Here is a 20,757-nt window from a genome sequence, read left to right as displayed (position 1 = left end):
ATGTCAAATATTTATAGAAGTAATATTTGGCAAATAAATAAATAAATAAATTTAGGCAAAAAAATTTTAATTAGAAGATGACACGTGTCATCCCAAAGTTCGCCTTTAGTATAAAGTTATAGACTGGTGTAAAAAGTAAAAATAATCATCTCGATCTCAAAATATATTAAAAGTTTAACACCCTTTCATATACTCCCTCTTCAAGAATAATTGATACAGTCAAACATTGACACAGTCATACATTGCACACATGTCCGATGTACTAGTTTGATCTTATTTTTATTACTCAGTAATTAAATATCAATGAAAATTAATAAAAAAAAAAGGTTATATTATGAAACTTCATATTAATACCTATCTAATAACATATTTTATGATAAAATATGTTTTTATCATGTTAATAAAAAAATTAATCAAAGATATCATATGAATTGTGAAAAAAGTGCAACTTGTCAATTATTCTGGGACAGGAAGTAATATTTAAAATTAATTTAAAATTATTTTTTTTCAAAATTTATTAAATTATGAGCATTATCATCATAATAATATCCAATGAGATATAATATCTATAATTTCCTTGCATAAAAAGAAAAATCTTTAATATCCAGTGAGATATGATATCCAATCAGCTGCTTTGTAATTGAAATATGGAATAAAAATCAAATTTTTAGAGAAATCTCACACAATGAAAAATCTGAGATATTTAAGCTGTAATAATTATAAAAGGGTCCTTAAAATTATAGAAATAAATCAAAATAAATATTAATATAGGGAAGGATTTCGTTTGCTTTTGCTACAAATTATTGTTACTGTAATAATTAAAGTAACAATAATTAAGATTGACAGTTCAGAATTTGGTATCTAGCCACATAAACATTTTTTTCCATACCCATTTCTGATATTCTAAATCTACCACAATACTCAACTAAAGCCCAAGAAACATTGATTTTTAACAAAATAATCCATTGAGATTGCAAATACTCTTTTTTTTTTTTGAACAATTTTTTAAGTACTTAATTAAAATAATTTATTACTTAATTTTTTTTTACTTAATTTTTAATTGCCAGCCGCACACAAAAGGTACTACTAATTGCTAAGGCAAGGGGTCCAAATTCCAGTTTTCCCTTGGTAAAAAATGTCTAAAAATAAAATTATATTGCATCTAAGGACAAAATTAATAGATCTTGATGAGCCGCTATATTACACCAAAAAAAAAAAAAAAACTACAAGAATCGTTCTGCATTGATCTTTTTATTGATGGTTACAACATAAATTCATCATTATAACTCAAATAAAATTTAAATTTAACACGATTATTATAATTGATCATATTGAATTCATTTGCTACTTATAACTTTATGTTTAATTAATCTCTTTCTTTTACCATGCAATGTACACGCATAGTTATTTCGATCGTGCCATTGCCTTGGTCAGATTGCTTATAAGTTGGAAATAATTTCCATCAATCTCTTCTAATACCTACTCACTCTTCTTTAATATTAAAATTATGGTGTAAATTGCGCCAAAAAAGAAAGAAATTCTAAAAATAATAATCGGTGAATTTTGAAACGATTTTCTCGCATAATTAGAAACAGACTTAATTATTACATACTTTTCATGAGGTAAATAGATCACAAACTACTGTTAGGTCCTGTTCTTTTGAGCTTCTGAGCAGAGCAAATTTCAGCAGAACAGAGCAGACTGTTAATACTAAGCAAAGAATGATTCAGTAGAGCATAGTAGATTTTAGCAGAGTAGACCACAACAGCTCAAAAGTACAAGATCTGTGCTCTTTATTTAGTCAAAATCGAAACTTTTCTACTGTGTAGTACATTTATTTCAACATTTACGTAAAGCTTCATGCACGCTTGACAAAAATATGCATCTCTATATATCATCTTCCATTTAATTGTAACATTTACATAGTAATGTCTATACTAATTTAAATTATCTAGAAACTAAATTCCAGCTAAATGTTGAATACCTGATATATTATTAGTCTGCTAATTATATTTATCCGATAAAGAAGCTACTACTCTGATCAATATAATATGACTTTATTATATCATATATACGTATACATATAATAAATAAGACAATTAAAAAATGCTCTAAGCTTGAATGCAAGGAGGCATCACTTCATATTATAAACTACTTCGTATATAATTATTATTACATATTACTAATTATTCCATATAATAAAAGAACAGACCATCACAAAAAGAGTTATCCCACCTACTAGCAAGGTTAATTTTGACATTTTAAATGATAACATTGGCTAATGGAACCTTAAATTTTATAAAATCTACATAAAATAGTATATAAATAGGGCATTAAGCACACTCTTCAAACACAATAACAAGAGCTAAAAACAATCCTTTAAATTAAATCCCTCATTTCTCACTTGTTAAATTAAGTTGCTATACATTTTTTTTATTTTTTTTGGCAATTCTCCTCTTCCTTTCATCTTTCTACCTATTGGTGAGTTGATCTTCTTAAATCCACAAATTTTGATTTATGTGGCATAAATTAATACATGATTGTCATAATAAGAGCTTTGCTATATACATTCATTTCGTAATATACATTTTTAGACTGATTTTAACTTCTTTTTTGTAAGGTAGTAAAAATTATAATTTCAAAGGAATTTTGACATGTTTTGTCAATACATGTCAACTTCAAGCTAAACAGTTTAACGTAAAAATTTATTTTCGAGTACATTTTCTTTAAACCCCGCATTAGTACATCTATTTTGTACAAATTCAATTTTAAATTTTGAAATCTTTCAAAAAGATCTTATAATTTTTCACATAGCGCGCGAATGAGTATGCACGTGCTTCACTTTGCAAGCTCGCGCACGTGCTTCACTTTGCAAGCTCACGCACGTGTCAACTCATGATCAATATCAAATGGATTTGGGTTACCAAAAAAATTAATTGGCCTTAATAATCTGATAATCCTTTTCTCATTCACGATGATCTCTTTTTTTTTTTGGATCCAATTAAGCAAATCTTTTAGCATCCGGAAAGATTTTATAAATTTTTTGGTGTGAAAGAAAATGTTTATATGAATACCTCTGATGATCATAACAGATGTATTCAAAATGATGAGTATACATTCCTTTTCATTGCTTTTCCCTCAAATCTGATTGATCTATTTGGATATCATGATTGACCCATTGTTCTGTATAAATATCCCATGTAAAAATGACATAGTTATTTTCTTCATTTATGGAGTGGGAAGAAAACAATTTGCAAATGAAATTTTCAAACAAAATTAGAGAGTACAATTTTTTTTTTCTTCATAGTTTATAAGAAGTCACAATAAGTGATGTCAATGAGATTCAATCTCAGCTCTTAAGTGTCTTTTTTCAAAGCACTAAAAATTGTTATCTTTATTTCATTCGAAGTTTCAAGTTTATATAGTTTATAATTATAAATAAAATATTTACTTATAAATTTTTCAATATATTAGTTTTCTTATTACCTTTTGTTTTCGGCCCTAAATACTACAAAAAAAAAATAAAATTAAGTTTTATTCCTTTGGGTTCAAAAACAGGAAAAGAGCACAATTTTCTTATTTTATTAGATTTACTAAGGCATAATTAATTGCGTCTACAAAAATACAAGGAACTTTGTTACGTTTATAAATTTGGATAAAACCCTCTTCATAATTAGCTCTAATTTCTTGCTGATTTGCTTTCTTCTTGATTTTTTTCACGCATCTATAACAATGGGATATAGTCCATCAGCAATTTGCAAGCTTCAATGGCAGAAATTCTTAAAGTAATCGCGCTGAGGCCCATTACTTTCTTTGCTCTCTTGGTAAGCAATACAACCAGAAAAAATTGAATTTAATGATTATTCCTTAGATATTACTAACTACATAAAAAGTTGATTAAAATGCTTTTTTTTTCGCACCTAAATTCATTTGTTACTAGATTGCTTAATAGTCGGAGAGAATAATCCTTTGCTCTATGATTATTTGAAATTTAATCGTGCTTTGTTACATGTTACATACAGACGTTTGTTGTGTTGTTGCTGCCTAGTGTCATCATCCCGATATGGTATCAGATGATGAAAAACATTGAGAAGAATGTAGGCAAGGAAGCAAGATATGCTAGTTACGGGCTAATTAAAAATGTTGAAGACGTAGCAAAATTAATTCCTCCCATAAATTCATCAGCAATTGATCTAGCAAATGTTTTGGACACTGATAATACGCGTGACAAACTTTTATTTCCCAATATTCAAAAGGAGGTTTGTGATCTTCCTTGTTTTGTTTTTGAGATTTGTTTTAGCCTTATTATTTTCTAAAGAGTACTATTTATTGTGGATTATCTGATTAACCATGCCAATTATAGCAAACATAGTGATCATACAAATAATTTATATCATGAGTAAATAATTCTCTATTGATAATAAGAATCACAAAGATATTCTATAGAAAAAATGAAAAAGAATCACACATACATTTCCCATATTTAAGTAACATGATTTATCTTGTATGTTTCTCTTGTTCGGTAAATTTAATACTCCCTATAATACAAAGAATTGTATTCTTATATTTAATTTGAGGTTGAATTTTTTGTTAAGATTTTGAAAAATGTCACTTTGTATTTTTTATCTAACAAACAAATATTTCTTATTTGTAATAATAAAAAGTAATCAAGCAATAAATTTTTAACAAGTGGTATGTAATAAATTCATAATCTCAATTACAATAATACACGCAGTATAATTTTCAAGATTTCTAGAGTAAATTATTTGTTACTGAGATATTATCAATAACTTTCCAAATTATAAGATTTTCTATTGATATGACAACTAAGGTTATTAGGATAAAATATACGTGGCACAATGGTATGAATAATATGTTATGTGAAATTGTGAATGAATAATAAGAAGTCAGCTTTGATATGTTATGTGAAATTGTGAATGAATAATAATTAAATTAGGGGTAATAATTTATCAAAGCTGCTAATAATATATTTAATTTAAGAAACTTCTCTAAACTAAAATGATTGATTTGATTGTACAATCACAGCCATTTGCTGTCTTAAAATCAAACTAATATTCTAACAATCATTTTTAACTCAAGAAAAAAAAAATGTCTTTTATTTTGTTTAAGTAATTTTTAAGGAGTATGAGAAATTTTGTTAAAGTATATACTACCTCCATTTCTGAAAGTTCGACTCACTTACTATTCATAAGGTCAAAATAAAATAACTTTGACCATATTTTATGATTTACACAATCAAATTAAATTAACAACCCCTATGATTAAATTTTCAACTATCAACTTTTTAAAAATTTTAATTATACATAGCCGAAGTTATTATGTTCAAAAATGTTCATTGGAGACTACGCAAATGCAAAGTAAGTCGAACTTTTGGGAACGGAGGGAGTATATTCTATTAAAAATCCAGAACGGTAATTATTTATTCTATTAAATTAAAGTATATATATTTCAACAAATCCCCTAAAAAAAGTTTATTTAATTTTGGTGGTACCGCCTTAGACATTGGAGGAGCCAATTTCATTTTCTATTGCTCGTCGATTGATGTTGCAAGGGTGCCAATGGTATGTTTTCTTCTTGTTTCACAATCCATATAAATTACATTGCCAATAATTAAATTCACGTAGTATTATGAAATTTTCATTTTTCTTGTAGGTATATGTATTGGCTTATCCCAGCAATAGATTAATTATCAATCTCCACAAACACGCGAAGGTGGAATTGATACTTTTAATTACCATGCTGATTGGCATGATAATCTCTGTGTTCGCGTTTGTCACCTTGGTTATTAGAGCGGCTAGGAGGGAAGTGCACTTGTGTGCAGCATACATGAGGGAAATGGAGAAAACAACACAAGCTGAGAGAAAGAGCATTAAGCAAAGCTTGGCCTTTGCGAGTGCTAACCATGATGTTCGCGGCTATTTAGCTTGCATCAAGGGCTTGACCGAACTCTCTGCTACTGATCTTCCTCCCTCTTCTCAAGTTGCTTCTAACTTGAGGAAGATAGATACTTGTGTTGAGGATCTTTTAGGTAATACAAAGTTTAAACATATGTATGCATACATATAATGTTTATTCAAGGAAGATTGTTCGTAACAATTAATTCATCCTTTTTTTATTGTTGAAATGCAGCATTAGTGAATTCCATCCTAGATTACAGCCAGATAGAAGCAGGAAAAATGCAATTGGAGGAGAATGAATTCAACTTAGCACAACTGCTTGAAGACGAAGCTGATTTACACCACCCAGTTGCCATGAAAAAGGGAGTAGAGGTGATCCTAGACCCTTGTGATGGTTCCATCTTCAAGTACTCCCTAGTAAGAGGTGACCGCGGTAAGCTCAAGCAGATCCTTGGAAACTTGCTAAGTAATGCAATCAAGTTCACTTCACAAGGGAACATCTGTATCAAATGCCAAGCAAAGAAACCGAGCTTTGAGAACCCTATTGTTACTTCGAACAGGAACAACTTGTTTAATAGGTCGTCGAATGATCTCAAAGACATGAAGATAATCAAGCAACATTCAAACTGCATGGAGTTTGAGTTTCTGGTGGAAGATACAGGTCCTGGGATCCCTAAGGACAAGCGTCGTATGATATTTGAGAACTTTGTTCAAGTCAAAGAAAATTCTGCTGGGCAAGTTGGAACTGGTTTGGGACTAGGCATTGTACAATCTTTGGTATGTATGTTTGGCATTAAAATTAAGTTAATCTATTTGCTAAAATGTTATTGATATTCTCATGCACCCATTTGAAAAACTACATATATTCAGATTGTAAATTCAGTTATTTATGTAACACTAATGAGGTTTATGAAAATAATTTGCAGGTAAGATTGATGGGGGGAGACATAGAAATCGTAGACAAAGCCAATGGCGAACAAGGGACATGCTTCAAATTCAACATCTTTTTGATAGTACAAGAGGAAAGTTTGGATAACCCGAGGCAAGAGTTGACAGAGCATAGGGACATCCATTCGGGCTCAGGGTTAAGCACGTGTGTTCGTAACCCTAGAGGTGAAAAGTCTTTAGTGGTTCTCTTGATAAAAAATGATGCGCGAAGAGGAATGGTCCATAGATACATGGAGAACCTTGGTGTAAACCTGAAGGTCCTAAGTCAGGGGAAGCAACTCTCTCCGACTCTTAAGAAGGTCAAATCTATGCTCATTGATCCTCCATATAACCCATCGTCAGGGAGGTCAGACACGAGCCCTGATCGCAGTGGTAGAGGTGGGTTCAAACTCCCTCCTCTCAATAACATGGATGGTGCCAATGAAGTAATTACAGTGAACAAAAGGTCCTCTATTCGAGGGTCAGTGAAAAGCAAACTACTTGTTATAGATTGCAATGCAGGGGATGAGTTTCAGAATATGCAGAGCTTGGTGTCTGAGTTTAGAAAGGACTTATACATGACATGCATAAAGGTAGTTTGGCTCGGTACGCCTGACACCCGCAGGGCTCACTTACAAGGTTTGCCAGATGAGAGTCTCCCTTCGACAGATCTTATTATATCGGAGCCTCTTCATGGGTCACGCTTATCAAGGATTGTAAACCTTCTTCCTGAGTTTGGGGGTGATTCTGTAAGATCTCCTACTTCTGGGAGATCAAAGAGATCCAATACTAGTGTTGCAGTTTTAATAAGCAACACACAGTCGGAAACTGAAGTAGACAACGGTGAGTCTAGTGATGGGGAGATCAAGCAAGAAGTCCCTCGAGTTCTAATGAGCTCTAGCAGTGACAAGTCCACGTCGATGACTAATACTACTCAAATGGGAGAAATACAAGAAGTTCCAAGGTAATGTAATGATATTAGTATATTCACTTACAAGTTGTGTTTGATTCAAAGAAAATGTTTTCAATTTCATATTTTTGTGTTAACAGGGATGCAGAGACCATGAAATCTCCCTTGGAAGGGAAAAAAATTCTGCTTGTTGAAAATCATATGTTACAAAGAATGCTTGCTGAAGCATGTGTTAAGCGCTTAGGTGCCGAAACTCAAACATGTGAAAATGGCAAAGAAGCTCTTGAGGTGGTCTGCAAAGCTTTGAGCAACCAGCCAAGTGGAGAACCCTCTAAGTTTCCATATGATTTTATAATCATGGACTGTGAGGTAAGCTACCCAAATTTATTTCTGTTCAACTTATAGTAATTCACTATTTTTACTAACCTGAGGTATTTTGTGTTTATCTCAGATGCCAGTGATGACTGGCTTTGAAGCAACACAGAAAATCCGAGAAGAAGAGAAGAAGTACGGACTACACATTCCGATTATTGCACTGTCAGCTCACGAGGTTGATGGAGAGGAAGGCAGGAAGATTGCTGAGGCTGAAATGGATTTCCACCTGACAAAGCCACTCCGTCGTGAAGAGCTTCTAAAAGTACTACAAAATCTGTTATAAACTAAGATAATTGTATCAATTATACATGTACTTTATGTATTAGTAGGTCCTTAGAAATGTGTCTGCAAAATCCTGTTATTTATTTATGCAGTGTGCTGGTACATATAGGCTTTCCAAAGTGTAATCCGAATGGATGTTAGTTTACTCCTACAGTTATATAAATATAAGCAACCGTTTTATGTTATGTTTCCCTGTCAATGCTAAACTTTAAGAGCAATATGCGCGACCGTACATCTGCACACGGCCCTTAAATACTTGATATTGAGACTGGTAAATGTTAAACCATTTTCAACAGATGGAGCTTCATCTATGTAGACACTATCTTAACCTAGAACAAATTATACATACTCCCCCTCATATGACTATACTTCGTTTTTTTGAGTTTGTAATTACTCCGTAACTCTTTACATCCCTTAATACTCTGGAGTTAATAACCTTTAACAAACAGCTACTAGTGGTTGTTAGTAAAGAAAAATAGCCAAGTTTGCCATAAATAATCTATGTAGCTCAAATAATTACTGATAAACGGTTCAATAAATAATCTGCATTGCTCAAGTTGTCAACACAATTATTCTTAATTTCAGTGTCAAAAAAATTGTGTTATTAATTAAAACCTAGAGGACCTTAAAATTTAAAACCATACAGTATATATTTCATATTTCATATTGATAAACATTCAACAACTACGAGTATATAAGATAATGAAGATACGAAGAAAAACAAATTCTGCTACTATTTAGATCAAAATTGTTGACAGTCACATTTTTAATTTCAGGATATAACAAATTGTATGGAATAACGAAAGCAAGAAGCAAAATTGGGTAAATATATTTATCACAAGAAAATAAATAACTAATCCAATTACTACTTTTTACTAGTGAAGTGAATACCGGCTTGGTTGAAAACCGATAATAAGTGTATGAACTCATTTTGTGTGAGCTTGGACGATCTTTTGTCTGCATAATCATACTGCTTCAACACATCTATCACCTTAGCTTTAAAATTAGTATCGTTTGCTTGCATATCATTATCAGAGTCAGCATCCGAACCTTCAACTTCCATTTCATCTTCATCGGCTTTTCCATTATCCACTTCCATAGTTTCATCCTCATTTTGATTGAGATAATCTACCTGGTCGTCTTTCTCATCGGCTAAGACAGACATATTAATTGCCTCTGAGTCGTTCATCAATTGTCCTAAAGACGCTAAGGTCCTGTAGTTCTTCTCTAGCATTTCAAGAACCTTTTTTTGACCAAATATTGATCCAAGCGTTTTGTTCTTTCGGCTGAAACATAAAGAGAGCAGCCCATTCCACTCTTTAAGTTTGCCAGCTGGTATAGGAAGAGGCTTTCTTGGTTCAATACGAACGACTGAGGAGTCGACCTTAGGTGGAGGTCTGAAATTATTCTTCCCAACTTTGAGGAGATGGAAGACGCGAGCAAGGAGCTGAGTGTTCACTGAGAGACGGCAATAGAGCTTGTCACCTGGTTGAGCAACCAGCCTCATCGCAAATTCTCTTTGGAACATTATAATTGCACATCTGAAGTTTTGCCTTTGGTTGATATCTAACAACTTGAACACAAGTGGGGAAGATATCTGGTAAGGGATGTTGGCGACACAGATATCAAAAAAAGGAAGTTCACACTTGAGAACATCTCCTTGGATAACCTGTTGGCAAAGAATGTCAGGACTTAGGAGGATACTCCTTATTATAATTGATTAAGATGCTGTTAAGTAAATAATCCATTAACTTTTCAAGCCACAAAATCAAGCAGATTTAAGAATCTAAAGTACTCTAAAGTCTAATCCAAACTAGTCTTGTTAAATGTTAACAATGCAATCTCCATAAAGAAGTAAACATCTTCCAATTCATAATCCAAAAATCGGCGCAAAGGAAAAAGAATACCCTGGGGCATTGGGCTACAAGCAGAACACATGAAAGCAATAGATATGCCAGTAATGAGCAGAGCATATTACTCTGTTTTGTTCCACATAAGGTTTAGGGCAACACAAGATTGTATATTACTCTTCCTGGCAATCAGAGGTGCATAATTTAACACATCAGTCATTACCATACACACTAATTGGAGACCCCTGGTGAGCGCGAAAGAAATCCATTTTATGCTGAAAAATAATGAATGAGGCTAATGATTATGTTTAATGGCTTACTCCTATTAAATTTAGGTTTAGGACAAACCCTAGTTGGTCTATGCTGTCTATCTCTCTCGGGTTTGCCTACAGCCAAACACAATTCTACAAAAAATATAGGAATGCGCGATTTATTTGGACTTCGGAGCACTACACCACTTGCACAGTACAAAACAAGTTAATATCACTTTGATCCCAGATTTCTGTGCTTCTAGAACCTAAATAGACCATGAATTACTATTTGCACATTCAACTTCTTTTACATAACTTCAATTACAATGTTCTTTATCTCCTTCCTCTGAAGCAATGAACATACATTCATTATTCACCTCGACCTCGAGTCCTCGACACTCCCAAATTCATCTATCTCTTAACTTTACCAGTTTACCCAATAGCAATTCATGAACAGCAAAGTTCAACTCAAATAGCACTACCATAAACGCCCGAATATCTTACACAATGATACACCATAAAAACTACAAAACTTTTTACTGAAATTCCAATTCATTCCTCTTCAGTTCTTGTACCCAATATTGCCTAACACTAAAGAATAGACCACCAAAAAATATGTGTACAACCGTTCAAATTTTGATTATATTACTCCCAATTTCGATGCATCTACAATCATAGTACCATAACACACACTAGGCAATACTTCCTCTAATTAAACCTCATAGATTCGTAGCTTTCACTATATTCAGAATATAAAATCGAATCGATAACAAACATGCCCTAAATCCCTAATGGGCTAATTCCCAATTTTGAGATTAAATTAGCATCACAGAGTTCCCATTCTCCTTATTTCTTCAACTAAAATATCATTCTTGCAATATCCCATCATGAATACAATAAATTTCCAAAAAAATTCAATTTTTCACCATAATCTATAATTTCTAACCTTAAATTTATAAGAAATTCAAGCTCCAAAAAATCCCATAAATCAAATAAGAAAAAAGATTAAATCTTTCAACAAAATATAAATTGATAATTAAAAAAAGGTGGGAAAAAGAACCTCTAAACGTGTAGACAAAGGGGTGCCTTGAAAACGGCGTTTAAGCTCAAGAACCATACGAGGATCCAATTCAACAGCAACAACTTTCTTGCCAGCTTCTAGAAGCTTCTTAGTAAGATTACCAGTACCTGGACCAATTTCTAGAATAACATCTGTAGATTTAATACCAGCTTTCTGAACAATTGATTCAACCAACATTGGATTTTTCAAAATATGTTGTCCCTTTGATTTGTGAAAGGGTATTCCTCCTTGAAAATGGTTGCTCCCTTTTTGCTTCTCTTTTCTGATTTTTCCGCCCGCCATTTTTGTGCTGTCAAAAACCTTCACAAGTTCTCAGTTTTCAGGGAGTGAAAAGGAAGGTTTGGTTGCAGTATGTTAGGGTTTTGAAACAAGGATGTTGGTGTTAAATTACTCCGTACATTGTTCGGGTGCCCCTACCCTTAAGTCCTTAATAATGCCCACTAATGATCTAATACGATCCATTGCTGCAAACAATTCGAGCCGAGTTTTAATTTATTTGAGCTAAGCTTGATAAAAATTATTCGTGATCGAACAATCTCAAGCTTGAACAAGCTTTTAAAACTGTTGTTCGGGGCTTAGTTCGTTAAGAATTTGGCTTGTTCGAACTTTGTTCACAAACACAGTCATTTGAACGATTTTAATTAGGCTTGATTAAATAAACAAGTCCTAATATATAATAAAAATAAATAAATTTCTTTTAAGTTTTAACGTATCCTAATTTTATATAAGATGTTTCCATTCTTTAACAACTACCCACTACTCGACCGCTAAAAGCTACCCGTTACCGCTACTTTTACCAAACAAGACCTATATATAGAAAAATGTAATGACTGTGTTTTCATGCATATATAAGATGAAATAATTAGTACTTTTTACAAATACATATGATTAAAAGATATATAAATTATTAAATTGTACCGAATTTTATTTGGCCGTCAAAAACTTATAAATGAACTTAAACGAATTGTTCATGAACATTATCGAGTTGATAATGACGTTGTTTGAGCTTTGTTCATCTATTTAAAACTTTTGTTTAAGCATGTTTTATGCTTAACAAACGAGTTTTAACTGAACTTGTTTGCGAGTAGTCCACGAACATAACAACTCATTTACACACTAACTTTTGATCTAATTTCTATAATACGACCATTTTATTTTTATTTTAAAAAAATATTATTTTCCATTATATCATTCACTTTAACAAATTCAACTTGATTTGTTTGGTTTTCATGGAGTGGTTTTAAGTCAAAAACACTACAACGGTTGGTTTGAAAAATATAAAATAATTATTGTAATTTTTTTTGTAAGGTAAGATGAAGGACCTTACTCAACCGACACCTCTCGAGTTAAGCCAGCTTAGCTCCGTAGTTCAATGTTTAAGACTAAAACAGGAGGTAAGGGAATCCCACTACTCTCGAGCTAATTGTAATTGGTGGAGCTTGAATTTATGACCTCAAAATCAAAAGGTGAGTTCCTACCAACTCCACCAAATTTGAAAAGTTATTGTAATTTGATCATTTGTTAAAATTACTAAGACTATATTCTTTTTAAGCTGCTCTGCTGTGTTGAAATTTACTCTGCTCAGAGCTAAAAAATAAGTGGATTGCTAAACATCGCCCGCAAATCTCCACATAAAGCCCACAAAATTAGAGTGAAATGACACTTTTGCCCTCAAAGTAAAAAACACAATTTCTTCTCTCTATTCTCTACTTCCACTTTCTCTCTCTAAAAAACTTTCCGAGCGATGTCGAGGCGGCCGGCAAGGAAGTGGCGACACCGGCGGCGGGTGGACGGCGGTTTGCCGGCGAGGAGGTATTTTTTATTAATTTTGTTTTTAAAAAATAAAAAAAAAAGTTTGGAGGCGGTGGCGGCGCCAAGGCCAGACGCCACCACCACGGCGGAGGCGCCAAGGCCAGACGCCACCACCACGGCGGAGGCGCCTAGGCCAGACGCCGTGACGGTGACGGCGGCGCCTAGCCCAGACGCCACCACCACGGCACCAGCGTCTGGGCTAGGCGCCGCCGCCACCGTCACGGCGTCTGGCCTAGGCGCCTCGTAATATATTTTTTTTTTAATTTTTTTTTGTTTTTAAATTTGAAATTTTATTTTCGAAAATAATTTTTTTTTTCTTTTTTTTTAAATTTGTTTTTCTTTTTTTTAATTTTAAATTTTATGTTTCTGATTTTTTTTTTTATTTTGTTTTAAATTTTGTTGTTTTTTTTTAAAAAAATTTTATGTTCCTCTTTTTTTTTTTTTTAATTTTTAATTTTATGTTCTTTAAAAAAAAGTTTAAAACAAAAAAAAAAGAGAATTAAATTAAAAAAAAAAAATATTTTTTTAAAGCCACCCTTAGTGGCGCCTGGCCAGGACGCCGGAGCCACGGTGGGGGCGCCTGGCCAGGACGCCGCCGCCATGGTGGCGGCGTCCTGGCCAGGCGCCTCGGCCGTGGCTCCGGCGTCCTGGCCACGCGCCACTCCCATGGGTGAGGCTTCCCCACCAGGCGCCTATGCCACGGTGGCGGCGTCCTGGCTAGGCGCCACAACCACGACATGGCCTTCTCGGCTAGGCGCCAGCCACCATTTCGTCCTTACGATACGTTACGAACTTCGTTTTCCGGCGACGATGGCGACTCTCCGGTGCATATCGCCGCCGACGACGTCTCTTCGGTGATCCACATTTTTTTAGTGCGAAAAATTTGTTTTCGGTTAAAATTATAAAAAGGGCAAATTTGTCAAAAAATTATAAAATGCGGGCTTTATGTAGTAATTTGTGGGCGATGTTTAACAAATCCCAAAAATAATAGGGCCTAAGGGAATGCAAAGGTAAACTATCCAAAAAATTTATAACCAAAAAAAAAAAGTTAAAAAAAACACAACCAGAGGAAATATCAAACTAATCACCTCTACAATGAACAACAAAGTGGCTGTAGTTTAGTGGTAAGAATTCCACGTTGTGGCCGTGGAGACCTGGGCTCGAATCCCAGCAGCCACATATTTTTTTAAACTTTTTTTTTGCAAAACTCCATTCAGTTCCCTTACCTTGCCACGTCATCAACCCGCGCTTTTCTTCACCCATTTTCCCGCCAAAAATCTCCCTATCTCTCTCCCTTTACCCTCTTTCTCTCTCCTCAAAGCCGCCATTTCTGCAACTCTCCACTTTCTCTCTCTACATCACACTTTCTCTCTCCTCTGCAACTGCAAGAATGAACACCAACGACGTCGACTATGAACAAGATCGAGGTATTTCCATGTGCTTCTTCTTCGATTTTCTCTCTCCTCTTTTTTCTATCTCTTTGCGTAATTGCTTTTGCTTTAATTTGGTTTTACAGGTCTTGCTCGAGATTTTCTCGTCAACTTCGCTGATATTCATGGCGAAGCCAAGTATATGAATATTCTTGTAAGATATCTTCGTTTTTCTTCATTTTAGGGTTTATGCTTCACGTCGGAAATTTGCTGTTGTTAGGGTTTATGTTGAGTTCGGAATTGTGTAATTGTTAGGTCTTTGATGTTAATTTGAAGAATACATTGTTTATTTTGGGTTCGGAAATGTGTAATTGTTAGGTTTTTGATACTTAATGTGAAGAATAATTTGCTGATTTTGAGTTCGGATATGTGTAATTGTCAGGTTTTTGGTGTTAATTTTTGTTTATTGAGTTCCGAAAGGTGTAATTGATAGGTTTTGATGTTAATTCGAAGAATAAATTGATTAATTTTTATAATGTTGATTTTAATTTTAGCAAGACGTGGCGAATCGGAAGAGTCGAGCAATACAGATAGATCTGGAAGATTTGTTCAATGTAAGCTGTATATATTTTTTTTTTTTTAAATTATAATTGTAAAGTGTTGTATTTTGATGTTTAGAGGTTCTAAGTTAATTCAGTTAATTATGTGTAGTATAAGGACTCGGATGATGAGTTTGTGAGGAAAGTAACTGAGAATACGAAGAGGTATATTGGAATCTTTGCGGAGGCTATTGATGAGCTTATGCCGGAGCCCACGGAGCCGTTTGTTGATGATGATCATGACATTCTGATGACTCAGAGGGCCGAAGAAGGGACTGAGAATGCTGATGGATCTGATCTTTTTCAGAAAATGCCGGCTGAAATCAAGCGGTTTTAGTAAGGACACTTTTCATTTATTGAATTGTCTATAGCTTAATGTAGTGTTAGGTAATTGAGTGAATGCTTTGTGTGCTATTATGAGTGTGTGTTTATCCATTGCAGCTTATAGTCAGTAAATTCTGAAATGTAGACAAGAATTGTGTAAGAAGTAATTTCTAGAAAACATGAAAGAAAATTTAAGGGGATGAGTGTGAACTGAGAAGTGCTATAAATTATGAAAAGATTGTGACTTTTGTGTGAAGAGTGCTCATTACTTATGGTGGTTGGTTTGGAGAATTAATTTTCATTCCAAACTAATTGTTTCTAAGGTTAGGTGCACAATGGAGTTATTCGGTATTGCATTAGTATAAAGATTTATAATCAATTGTGCATTATCATTTCAAATCATCCATAATATAATGAATAAAAAGAGCTATATACTCCATTTCATATTATGAATCCACTTGTCTACTTTTTCTTATTTTGTATTGTTTATATTGAGGAATAATGTTAAAATGCAAAGTTTATTTTGCTAAACTCAACGACTTGTCCCGATGCATAGGCTTTCAGAAGTTAAGTCCATATTTTTACCTAAATTAAACATGCTTTGATGCTTAGTTTACTTAGTGGCCGGCTTTCTTTTTGTAAAGGAAGGTGCCTTAAGGTGGTGCTACCTGATTGCATATGATGTTTCCTAACGTTTCATTTTGTTTGATATACAGTGAGGTTTACATACACGCATCTTCAAAGGATCGGCCTTTTACAATACGAGAGGTCAAGGCTTCCTACATAGGACAGCTTGTCAGAATATCAGGGATTGTGACTCGTTGTTCGGATGTAAAGCCTTTGATGCAGGTGGCAGTTTATACTTGTGAGGATTGTGGTTTTGAAATCTATCAGGTAACTTTACCGATGATTTTTAAACACATTCTTGTGGACATATGTACATTAATTCTATGATGGCATTAATTTCAATAGTAGTCTATACATGCTCCATAGTACTATCCATCTTCAGAAAGTTACTGGCTCTGAAGTTTATATAATTTTGAAGACCTTAGCTTCTCATGTGCTGTTTTTATTAGCTTATTTAACTTTTGTTGTGAACAGGAAGTAACAGCCAGAATTTTCATGCCCTTATTTGAATGTCCTTCAAATCGTTGCAAAACAAACAACACAAAGGGAAACCTCATTCTTCAGTTGAGAGCATCAAAGTTCCTGAAGTTTCAAGAGGTAACCTGTTAACTTTGTTCATCCTATTATAAGATAGGCAGATGAAACCATGTATTCTGCCTTCTTGAAACTTAAGCAGCAGTTGGGTTTTTTTTTTTTTTTTTTTTTTTTTTTTTTGGGGGTCTATTTCAATGCTTGTTATGTCTCTTGACACGCTGAGTTTACTTTTGATACTTAAACTTTCAGGCCAAGATTCAAGAGTTAGCTGAACATGTTCCAAAAGGGCACATCCCAAGGTCCATGACAGTCCATCTAAGGGGCGAATTGACTCGAAAGGTTGTGGCTTCTTCTTGCATATGCTTTAATGCGAGAAAAATATTGATATGTGAAAGCCTCCCAGTAGAAGAAATTCATGGTGTACTCTACAGAGTATATATGTCATATTAATAGTAGTGACTCTAGCTTTCTATGTTTCTTTTGTCAAAAATATGTGTGATGAATATTTTCGTCTTAGTTTTGAGTGAGGAGGGTGCAGTTGTCCCTCTTTAGTTTTATATGAGTGGTAGTTTCCCTGTAGTTTGTATTTACTTTTCCTTGGTAATATTTTCAGGTTGCACCTGGTGATGTTGTTGAATTATCAGGAATATTCCTGCCAATCCCTTATACTGGATTTAGAGCTATGCGAGCTGGCTTAGTGGCTGATACATACTTGGAGGCTATGTCCGTCACTCACTTTAAACGAAAATATGAAGAGTAAGATACTTTACTACCCCATCTGAACTCAGTGCCATGATCTACTTATATTCATTTCAATCTTTCATCTCACCTTTCCTTACCGAGTTTTAGTTCAGAAGACTCTGAAGTCATTTTAGATATTTATCCTCTTTGACTCTAAAAAATTATTAGTTATCTTCTTTTTCTTGTTTGTTGCACAAGGGTTTGAAGAGAATAACATTTATACAAGAAACTCCATGAAAAAGGCCTTTAATTTCTTTTTTACAGGTATGAGCTGGGGAATGATGAGGAAGAAAATATTGCTCGCTTATCTGAGGATGGCGACATCTATAATAAGTTGTCACGATCATTAGCTCCTGAAATTTATGGGCATGAAGATGTTAAGAAAGCCCTACTTCTGCTCCTTGTTGGTGCCCCTCATAGAAAACTAAAAGATGGAATGCAAGTAAGCAGACATAGAGAAAAAACATCTTACTATTCTCTTTTAATACATTTACCCCCCCCCCCTCCCTTCCCACTTTTCTCAGGCTGCTTATACTTTGAAAAGATCAGTTGCTGAGTGAATCATTGGGTGGTTTTGTATTACTATGATAATTGGATACAAAAGATTATTAATTATGTTTTGTAGTATTCTCATAAGTGGTGTCTACTTGAGCTACACTCTTATCCTGTTTCTTTAACACCTTAGCTTTCCAGTTTTCCATTATTTAAGTTATACAGTTGCCTAAAAAATCGTTGGGTAGTAAGGGCAGGTTTTATGGCTGGGGTGGGAGATGGAAAGCACTAGGTTCTTGATAAAGCCATTGTACAACCAGATTGATGTTAATTTTTGTGTTCACACATATGAGATTCTATTATTCTTTTACAATTCCTGTAATACTACCTTCAACCTGTAAAGATCTCTTTTTGGATTGCAGATAAGGGGAGATGTACATATATGCTTGATGGGTGATCCTGGTGTTGCCAAAAGTCAGCTTCTGAAGCACATAATAAATGTAGCTCCAAGGGGTGTCTATACCACTGGAAGAGGAAGCAGTGGAGTTGGTCTAACTGCTGCTGTGCAGAAAGATCCAGTCACCAATGAAATGGTCCTTGAAGGCGGGGCACTGGTAATAATACTTTCACAAGAATCAATATACCCATTTGCTTAATAAACAGACTTGTCTTAGATTTATTATAAAAGTGCGACTCTAGATTGGCACCTTTCTCTGATGAAGAATTGAAGAGAGTGGTTTTAAATGCCTTGAGCTGTTTATTATTGTGTTGGAGCAGTTCATTGAAGATATCGCTTTTGTTAAGTATGTAGAATTCATAGGGTTTTTTTCAAACTATGCTGATTACTGGCTTCTACCAGGTGCTAGCAGATATGGGTATATGTGCTATTGATGAGTTTGACAAGATGGAAGAATCAGATCGCACAGCAATACATGAAGTAATGGAACAGCAGACAGTAAGCATCGCCAAGGCTGGGATCACAACTTCACTAAATGCAAGGACTGCAGTTCTTGCTGCTGCAAATCCTGCTTGGTAAAATTTCAAATTATTTTGTGCAACTCACTTTCATTGCCTTGTGGCTTAAAAGGAATTCATTAAGGCATTATCAAAGCACCTCAGTTAAAGCTGTTTCTGGAATGTTTCAGGGGACGGTATGATCTTCGGAGAACACCAGCTGAAAATATTAATCTTCCTCCAGCTCTTTTATCAAGATTTGACCTTCTATGGTTAATCTTAGACAAAGCAGACATGGATACTGATCTTGAATTGGCAAGGCATGTTGTCTATGTTCACCAAAATAAGGAATCTCCTGCTCTTGGGTTCACTCCTCTGGAACCATCGGTTCTTAGGTAGGACCTACTTCTAATCTCTTCCTTATCAAGCTGTTATAAATTATATTTTTTCTGCACAATGGATGTGGTTGGGCTCCAGTTTTCTAAATGCATTTCCTTGTGATATTTGGAAGATTGATGCCCCTTTCTTTTTTGTTCTGTAATGTCTTGAAACTCAGTCTTGTCTTTTTTAAGTTTGTCGTATTTCAATGAATTATCTTCTTTGTGAATTATTATGCAACTATGCAAGCAAATCAATCCACTATGTTGAATGTTTGAGTCCTATTACTGTATATGGTTGGAGTGGCTCAAGTTTCACCCTTTAATCTTGATTCTTAGGGCATACATTGCATCTGCACGAAAAGTGTCTCCTAGTGTACCTGGGGAGCTTGAGGAGTATATCGCCAGTGCATACTCCAGCATACGACAGGAAGAAGCCCGGTCAGACACTCCCCATTCATATACAACTATCAGAACTTTACTCAGCATTCTACGGTTATCTGCTGTAAGTCAACAAACTTATTATTGTCTGAACCTAGGAAGTTGTTAGGCACACCAGTAATGGCAGTTAGTTGGAAAGAAGCTAAATACAGAAGATTTTAATGCTTCTTATTGTGATTGCTATAACGTGTGTAGGCACTTGCAAGACTCCGTTTTTCAAGTATTGTGGAACAAAGTGATGTCGACGAAGCATTAAGGTTGATGCAAATGTCAAAATTCTCCCTGTACTCAGACGATCGCCAGAAATCTGGCCTTGATGCCATATCTGACATTTATTCAATCTTAAGAGATGAAGCTGCAAGGACTAACAGATTGGATATCAGCTACGCACATGCTCTTAACTGGATTTCCCGAAAGGTAATTAACAGACCACATTAACCATAATATGCTGTTATCCAAATTTGAGAATGACCATTAACCAACTTTATCTGAATGGCGCCTTTTATTATCACATTCTGGATTTTTTATTTTTAAAATTACCTGTACTTGACAAATCTTTTGGTATCTTTTCTGTCACAGGGATATAGTGAAGCCCAGTTAAAAGAATGTTTAGAAGAGTATGCGGCCCTGAATGTGTGGCAGATCCATCCCAACACCTTCGATATTCGATTCATTGATGCCTAAATGTTGCCGGATGTATTTATTATCACTCATGCAGAGACAAGCTTTGGGTGCCCTTCATGATGGGTTGTAATTTTATTAGTATGATAGATTTGTAATTTTGAGGTAGATTTTTCTTGTTTACGGTGATTTAATATAATTAGCTGCAAAATTTTGGTGGTTCAACTAATTCTATGAAACAGACTAGCAAAAAGAAGAAAAATTCAGGCAT

At 34.3% G+C, this 20,757-nt stretch overlaps 3 protein-coding genes and 1 non-coding gene across 4 annotated transcripts; 3 read left to right on the top strand and 1 right to left on the bottom strand.

Annotated features, from left to right (window-relative positions):
* The first annotated feature begins 3,767 nt into the window (after positions 1 to 3,767).
* LOC110734593 (histidine kinase CKI1-like) lies at positions 3,768 to 8,537 on the top strand. The gene is made up of 8 exons (XM_021914757.1): positions 3,768 to 3,824; positions 4,023 to 4,259; positions 5,674 to 6,049; positions 6,151 to 6,695; positions 6,845 to 7,809; positions 7,896 to 8,124; positions 8,207 to 8,392; positions 8,505 to 8,537. The coding sequence occupies exons 1-8, from the start codon at positions 3,768 to 3,770 to the stop codon at positions 8,535 to 8,537; spliced, it is 2,628 nt and encodes an 875-aa protein (XP_021770449.1).
* Positions 8,538 to 9,121: 584 nt separating this feature from the next.
* Positions 9,122 to 12,014, bottom strand: LOC110734305 (ribosomal RNA small subunit methyltransferase-like). The gene is made up of 2 exons (XM_021914400.1): positions 11,574 to 12,014; positions 9,122 to 10,081 (listed from the first exon to the last, which is right to left on the bottom strand). The coding sequence occupies exons 1-2, from the start codon at positions 11,874 to 11,876 to the stop codon at positions 9,278 to 9,280; spliced, it is 1,107 nt and encodes a 368-aa protein (XP_021770092.1). The 5' UTR covers positions 11,877 to 12,014; the 3' UTR covers positions 9,122 to 9,277.
* Positions 12,015 to 14,376: 2,362 nt separating this feature from the next.
* LOC110734304 (DNA replication licensing factor MCM7-like) lies at positions 14,377 to 20,711 on the top strand. Its single transcript, XM_021914399.1, has 15 exons — positions 14,377 to 14,833; positions 14,923 to 14,990; positions 15,331 to 15,390; positions 15,488 to 15,711; positions 16,416 to 16,593; positions 16,801 to 16,923; positions 17,110 to 17,199; positions 17,474 to 17,616; positions 17,866 to 18,043; positions 18,516 to 18,707; positions 18,953 to 19,125; positions 19,239 to 19,442; positions 19,764 to 19,929; positions 20,061 to 20,282; positions 20,445 to 20,711. The coding sequence occupies exons 1-15, from the start codon at positions 14,797 to 14,799 to the stop codon at positions 20,547 to 20,549; spliced, it is 2,163 nt and encodes a 720-aa protein (XP_021770091.1). The 5' UTR covers positions 14,377 to 14,796; the 3' UTR covers positions 20,550 to 20,711.
* TRNAH-GUG lies at positions 14,514 to 14,585 on the top strand. The gene has a single exon. It is a non-coding gene; the product is annotated as a tRNA-His (tRNA).
* Positions 20,712 to 20,757: the final 46 nt, after the last annotated feature.

Source organism: Chenopodium quinoa, unplaced genomic scaffold (genome assembly GCF_001683475.1).
Source record: "Chenopodium quinoa cultivar QQ74 unplaced genomic scaffold, ASM168347v1, whole genome shotgun sequence".
Taxonomy (NCBI): Eukaryota; Viridiplantae; Streptophyta; class Magnoliopsida; order Caryophyllales; family Amaranthaceae; genus Chenopodium; species Chenopodium quinoa.
Note: the sequence above shows the minus strand (reverse complement) of the source record. Positions and strands in the feature narration are given on the sequence as shown.

Coding starts and splice junctions, on each gene's coding strand:
- LOC110734593 (XM_021914757.1), top strand. CDS start 3,768: ATGGCAGAAATTCTTAAAGTAATCGCGCTGAGGCCCATTACTTTCTTT. Junction 4,260..5,673: donor TTCCCAATATTCAAAAGGAG/GTTTGTGATCTT, acceptor TTTTTCTTGTAG/GTATATGTATTGGCTTATCC. Junction 6,696..6,844: donor TAGGCATTGTACAATCTTTG/GTATGTATGTTT, acceptor AATAATTTGCAG/GTAAGATTGATGGGGGGAGA.
- LOC110734305 (XM_021914400.1), bottom strand. CDS start 11,876: ATGGCGGGCGGAAAAATCAGAAAAGAGAAGCAAAAAGGGAGCAACCAT. Junction 10,082..11,573: donor CTTTGTCTACACGTTTAGAG/GTTCTTTTTCCC, acceptor CTTTGCCAACAG/GTTATCCAAGGAGATGTTCT.
- LOC110734304 (XM_021914399.1), top strand. CDS start 14,797: ATGAACACCAACGACGTCGACTATGAACAAGATCGAG. Junction 19,443..19,763: donor CTGGAACCATCGGTTCTTAG/GTAGGACCTACT, acceptor CTTGATTCTTAG/GGCATACATTGCATCTGCAC. Junction 20,283..20,444: donor TTAACTGGATTTCCCGAAAG/GTAATTAACAGA, acceptor TTTCTGTCACAG/GGATATAGTGAAGCCCAGTT.